At 33.2% G+C, this 6,446-nt stretch overlaps 2 protein-coding genes across 2 annotated transcripts; both read right to left on the bottom strand.

The window, feature by feature from the left end:
• Window positions 1-2: 2 nt before the first annotated feature.
• Window positions 3-1,911, bottom strand: LOC116337555 (putative serine protease K12H4.7; the record flags this gene model as incomplete). Its single annotated transcript, XM_031762221.1, has 7 exons — window positions 1,596-1,911; window positions 1,319-1,503; window positions 1,140-1,260; window positions 989-1,071; window positions 333-926; window positions 97-266; window positions 3-19 (listed from the first exon to the last, which is right to left on the bottom strand). Coding segments are annotated over exons 1-7 (1,389 nt in total), but the record flags the coding sequence as incomplete, so codon positions are not given.
• Window positions 1,912-5,087: 3,176 nt separating this feature from the next.
• LOC116337674 (lipase 1-like) lies at window positions 5,088-6,179 on the bottom strand. Its single transcript, XM_031762439.1, has 3 exons — window positions 5,738-6,179; window positions 5,537-5,675; window positions 5,088-5,449 (listed from the first exon to the last, which is right to left on the bottom strand). The coding sequence occupies exons 1-3, from the start codon at window positions 5,894-5,896 to the stop codon at window positions 5,154-5,156; spliced, it is 594 nt and encodes a 197-aa protein (XP_031618299.1). The 5' UTR covers window positions 5,897-6,179; the 3' UTR covers window positions 5,088-5,153.
• Window positions 6,180-6,446: the final 267 nt, after the last annotated feature.

Genomic DNA, 6,446 nt, shown 5'->3' with positions numbered 1-6,446 from the left:
TCTCGGCAATGAGAAATGCCTAAAAATTAAAATCACATTAAATTCAATGGTGTCAAAGAAATATAGAAACATCAACGTGAATGTTAATAATAAAACCTTGAATAACCGTGCTTGGAGAATGTATATTAAGATCATCTAAAATGCCCATTTTATGCCACGGATCAAGCGAGCCGTGTGTAAAGTACACATTTGTCACTGCTGGATGTAAAGAACCATAAAAATCATTGGTATGATTCATATTTCCCTCGAAAGTCGAATTATTGAATCTAAAAGTTGGATGCACAAAATTAATTTCATTGAAAATTTATAAAATATCAATTTCAATAACATACACATCACCAAATACATCTTGGCACATTTTCAAATAAAAATCCACAGGAGATTTAGAGCCAAAGGGATGTTTTTGTGAGTCAGTTGTTTGATACCAACCAAATTCCGAACAAGTTTGATAAAACCACGGTCTAAATGCATTCGCCACAGATGTATTATCTTTTTTTAATTGTTTCAGTTCATCTTCATAAGAAATTGGAATACATTTTGCATTTGGTGGCAAGAAACTATCAATGTATGATTTCGCGAATGGACGAAGAGACTCAAGGTCATTTGTCGCGTTTGCATTTCCAGTGACCAAATATTTACAATACGAATTGATTGAATTTTGCGTACCATACTGTACAAGGCCAGAAAAAAAATCTTTGGCTGTACTATAAAAATTCCAAACATCCAAAATGTTGGTTATATCAAAATTATCACAAACTTTGAATACAGTTTTTAACGACTCGGAATCATTATGTTCAATCAAATTTTCTATAGCCCCAAATATGCCTTCAATGATGTTGTAACATTTGTCACCGCCTGTCGTTCGAATAGATTCTGCAACCGTTTCTGTATATTCAAAATAATTCAATTTTGCATGGAGCGGTGCACTTGAAGTAGAAAAAAATGTTAACATTTTTAAAAATTGTATTGTCTAGCCTTATCATCGAACCTTGAAGCCCAGCTTCCTTTAACTAAATGAGGATACTTTTGCTTAAACCAAGCTGCCATTGTTGCTGCATATGAACCACCTACCTGAAAATAGGTCAACGATAAAAATAATTTATTTGAACATGGAGCCTATCCCAGTCATAAACACCCACCAAAATTACACCGCCAGTTGCATTCATTTCTTTATCGGAAGTTATTACTCTTATAAGATGAGCTAAATCAGCCAATGATTGCTCAACACTTAAATACTTTAGATTTTCGGTTGATGATGTCCTGGATAAGAAAAAGATATTGGCCATTATTAATCACAAAAAAAAATTAGAATAAATACTTTGTTGGTTGAGATTTTCCATAAAATCTATGTTCACTGTAAAGCAGTAATCCGTTATTCTCCTTCGCCATGTCGTAAATATGTTGACCGGGTAAAATATGTCCTGCACTTATTTCCCATTCTCCACCGATCATTATGAAAATTGGTCCTCCACTTTTGAACCAAATATCATTTGTTAAGTAACGCTGAATGTCATAAATGTAAGATTATTGGTTTATTATTTTAAATTGAAAAAAAAAAAAAATACAATTATAGAAAAAGAAAAGTTCTCAATCACCATTTCAAATGTAAGATTATTTTGATGATCGAAGTTATCTAAACGTTGTGTAATGTAGTGTTCAATAACTTGGTCACTCATTTTCAAATTATTTTCATGTGGTGGTTCATGATAAATTAAAGTTTGCCTCTTTAAGGCAACAGAAAATGCTTCTGCCACCTGTATTGTCAAATGGGACAGAACCAAAACAAGCACTATTTGGCATAACATTTTTTTCATTCTATGTGTCTTCCGAATCACTTTTACTACCTTTCACATCAATTTTTTTTGCACTGATTGAAGAGGCGATCCAATTAATAGTAACCAAAGCAAAGTAGTTCGGTGCACCTTTTATTCAATGCGAAAGAATTGATTTATATTTGTTTCCTTATCTCAAAACGTTTTTTTTTTAACTAGAAAAACTGTGTTAGCAGCACAGATCGATTTATTTCGATTATATGCAGTAATGTGCGAGAAAGAATTTCCAAGGGGTATGATTTCAAAATTTTCTTCAAAAAACCCTAAGAAATCGAGAAAAATTTCGTTTCGGATGAAAATGCCTAGCAAATCCGATCCGATTTGCCAAATCGGATTTTGAAGTCATAGGGGGGTAAACCCCCCTTCTCCCACATTACTGATTATTTTATATATATGAATGCTTGAGAACAATAATAAGTCACGCATATACCGCCTCTTTTACCTATGCGTCTCGTAGCTACCCTGAGAGATAGTTGTAAAATGTCTTCGTATAGTTGAGATTAAATTGTAATCTTAAATTTTGCCAAGACGTTTCACATCTAGCTTTTAAAGTCACTATTATTCTTAACCGTTCATTGATTGTGTCTCTAATCATTCGTTTACGAAAAAATGTGTGGCCATTGAATAAGCGCGAACAATTTTAAGTGTGGCATTTCACTTGACCGTACGTGATTATTGCGTTCATTGTTATCTAATCAATAGTTTTAGCATATACATCGCCATTTGATAAGAACATCCGTTTGTTTAATCAACTTAATTAAGGTATTTCCAATTTTCAATTCAGTCAACGTTTCAATGACGCATTATAAATCGTGAGATAAAGTTTTGGCCACTTTATCTTTTAATTAAAATGAATATACAATGTATATGAATACCTGTCCTGAAATAATTAAAATGTAGAAAGTCGTATGATCGCAAGAGGAAGACTGAAACTAAAAACAGCGACGAAACTCCAATACTTAATTGAAATTACCATTATGTTAATAACTGATTGTTGAAGAAAGACTTCCATTTTAATGGTTTTCTTTATCCTTGAGACACCAAAATCTTTGAATTTCAAAAAATTGATATTTCGAAGATCGTATATACTTATAAGAATTTTTTTTCGAAGCGTTTTTAAATGGTTTGGAAGTGTGGAGAGACCGGTTAAATAAAAATACCAATGAATGATACGTTATGTATTTGATTTGCCATTTTTTTCGTAGACTCTATTTTAATTTACCAATCTTATACACTCAATAGCCAAATTAAAACTTAAATAAACAAAATTAACAAATCTGAGCAGGAGCTGGAGATGTACTGAGGACCAAAATATTTAAAGTTAACAACATAATTAAAATCCAATTATTTTTTACCTTTTAATATTTTGCTCCTCACTGAGAAGGAGCTATGCTCCACAGTGCTCTTCTCAAGCTCCTCCTCACATATTTTGCTTTGAAAAATACTCACCGAAATTAATAATTAATTACAAACCTTAGTATCTGTACAATACAATTCATTTTACATTTTTATGTCAATTCCGATTATCCCATAAAAAAAACAATCATGGAAATTTTCAATGGAAATTTTCTCGATTTGTTGGGTTTTTTTAAACCAAATTTCCTTACCTGTAATTAATTTTGATACCAGCTGAAAGCATCTTTAGATTAGCCCCCTTTAAAACCTTTACCACGCCCACCTATTGTTTTCTCTATAAATTATCTGACCATAAAATTTGGAGATTATATTTTTCCCAACCCAATTTTGAAAATTTATAAGTTGTAATATCACTATTATCCAAACACTCAGTAGCTTAGAATAAGTTATCTTTTATAGGAAGCGAATTTATTTTGTGGCCGATGCACAGATCCATGTAATGAGCACGCTGTTTCGATAACAATGCTCCCCATTCGATATCTGATGCAGTTGAATTGACATTCTTCTATTTCACCTCTTCAATAGCTTCTTTGAGTTATAATTTACTAACAAGCGTCCACCAATTCGAATTTTCGTTTAACATTTTCAGACATTGAGATTTACGTGCTAAATACTTCAAGAAATTTTCGGTTTCATTCATTAAGAACGAGACTGTATGGCCACTGTTTATGAGTTGATATGTGATTTCGTAAGCGTGAATTCCTCCAGACGAATAGCCACCAATTGCATACGGACCATTGGGCTGTACAATCTTTATCCACAATGGAAGTAGGTTTCTTTTTCTCTGGCGATGTCCAGGATAGCACATAAACCGGAACACTTTTATCAATATCGCGCGGTAGCTCAAAAGCATAAGATATATCTCCGTAGCCGCTTGGAAACTGAAATATTGATGTTTTATTACCAGATTGACGAGCCGGAATGACAGAATCACAATACAGTCTTTTGCAAGACTCACTTATTCTTTCTGCAAAATCTTTAAGAAAAGAGATCACGAGTGTCAGCATGTATGTCGTAGAGCTTTTTAGCTTGGTTAGTAAACTGCATGATAAGTAGTGAATGTCCGCCCAATTCAAAGAAATTGTTATGCCGACTAATACGTCCAATGCTCAACAGTTCACTCCAAATTGCGGCAATTTTTTTTTCTCAATTTCGCTTTGCGGAGCTTCATGCGACTGATGGGCAAATGACGCATCATCAGGAGAAATGAGTGCTCTTCGGTTCAGTTTACCATTCGGTGTGAGCGATTAGGACGACAGACAAACGTATTCTGCCGGCACCATATAGTCAGGCAGTAGTGATGTTAAGTAAGTTCGTTGCGGGTAAAACGGAATTTTAACATGTGACAAAATTTCTCCATGTTAAAATGGCATTTTGTCGTCATTTTAACATGCGGCTTTTTTTTCACATGTTAAAATGCCGTTTTACCCGTAAAGAAATGTGTTGCGGGTAAAATAATATTTTACCATGTGAAAAGAAAACCTCATGTTAAAATGGCATTTTGCTCTGATTACTTTGAATTTTAACATCTGAGTTTTCTGAGAGCAAATAGATTCTGAACATGTTTGTGGCATTAAAAGTCAGCAGTTGACATTGATCTCCAATTATATCCTACTTACATTTAACGCGTCCAGTTTTTCCACAAAAAAAAAAATAGTTTTATGGTGCTTCATGTAACCGGCTGGTGCCATAAGGCTAATTGCATGGATGTAATCATTATATGCAGGACGCTCTGACAAAAGAGTCATCAAACAAGTTGTACCTACAAAAAAATCCGTTTTTTTCACTATTTTCCATTTTAGCTAATTCTTTGATGAGAATTAAATCAAACAGACTTGATTTCATCACAATATAAGTATATTTTTCGGTTTTCTGTTGCCAGAACCTTCTAATATGAGTTCATCGCTATGAAAAATCATTTCTCCAATATGTACCATGGGAATGACCAACCGAATAAACTTTCGATTGGTTTGTCTCTTGAATAACATAGTCAAAAATGGCCGGATAATCATATAGAGCGGTCTGGTACCATGTAAAATTCCAAAATTGTTTCTCGTCTGGATTTAGTGTGATATGCCGTCGTGAATAAAAATTGCCCCTCGCGTTGGATAACCAAACGTCATAGCTAGCACCCGCCAAAACATATGCCAATGCATGACTCGGATCTGCCACGCAATAATCATCTGATGATGACACAATACCTATAAATAAAGTCGAAGAAATATGTTTAATTTTTAAGAAATATACAAATAAAGATGAAATAAAAAATTGGAAAAATAACACTATACCATGATGTAAGACTACAACTTCCTTCTCATAAGTTGATTTACTTTTTGAATTGCACCGAAAAATTGTCAAATTATATCCATCTTTGGTGATAACATTATGTTCTTCCGCGAGATAGCTGTAATATTCGATCAATTCATTCTGTCAAATAAAAGCAAAATACACTTTTCCAAATATCTAATTCGATGCGATTCAAAATTTACCGTTTTTAATGGGCACAGTTTCTGTGATAATGGATCCTGCAGAACCGAATGTAAATCAGAAAGTAAACCATCAATCGGAAGTAAATCAGCAACCGCAAATCGACCCAAAACCAAAATAACAAAACTGAGAATAAAGCGATAAACTTTTACTTGAAACATCTTCTTCTTCTTTTATTCACAACTACTCTGTCGTGACAGTTGGAAATCTAACGCTTTATACTGTGGGAAAGTGAATTGTTTAAACATTCTAAGAAAAAATGAGATAAATTCGCCGTTATCACTGATATTCATCATTTTTGACTGAAAAGTAAACAGTGCAATAAAAAAACCACTATCGTTGTAAACAACTCATGATAAAAGGAATATTTCAAATATTCATTTGCGACAAAGATTGTTAACGGATGTGTCCGCGTTCTTTGCACACTCTATGTATAGGCGAATTATCTACAGTCAAATGTAGTATGTTTATAGTAGTTTTGTCTATCGGTGAATACGATTTTGTATTAGAAATGGAATTTTTTTAATACAAATGGTTGAAAAAATATATCTCCTTTTTATGTCATAATTCTAAATATATCATCATTTGAGTAATTAAGATATATTGTACACTGAAAGTTTCAAAAGCTAATCCACATAGTCTGGCCGCAAAAGCGCTTCTCAGGGGGAATATCAGTACAAATATGATATATCTAATACCAAAAATACATAT

Source organism: Contarinia nasturtii, unplaced genomic scaffold (assembly GCF_009176525.2).
Source record: "Contarinia nasturtii isolate CC-2019 unplaced genomic scaffold, AAFC_CNas_1.1 Cnas_scaffold_78, whole genome shotgun sequence".
Taxonomy (NCBI): Eukaryota; Metazoa; Arthropoda; class Insecta; order Diptera; family Cecidomyiidae; genus Contarinia; species Contarinia nasturtii.
Note: the sequence above shows the minus strand (reverse complement) of the source record. Positions and strands in the feature narration are given on the sequence as shown.

Coding starts and splice junctions, on each gene's coding strand:
- LOC116337674 (XM_031762439.1), bottom strand. CDS start 5,896: ATGTTTCAAGTAAAAGTTTATCGCTTTATTCTCAGTTTTGTTATTTTG. Junction 5,676..5,737: donor AACTGTGCCCATTAAAAACG/GTAAATTTTGAA, acceptor TTTATTTGACAG/AATGAATTGATCGAATATTA. Junction 5,450..5,536: donor AGTTGTAGTCTTACATCATG/GTATAGTGTTAT, acceptor CTTTATTTATAG/GTATTGTGTCATCATCAGAT.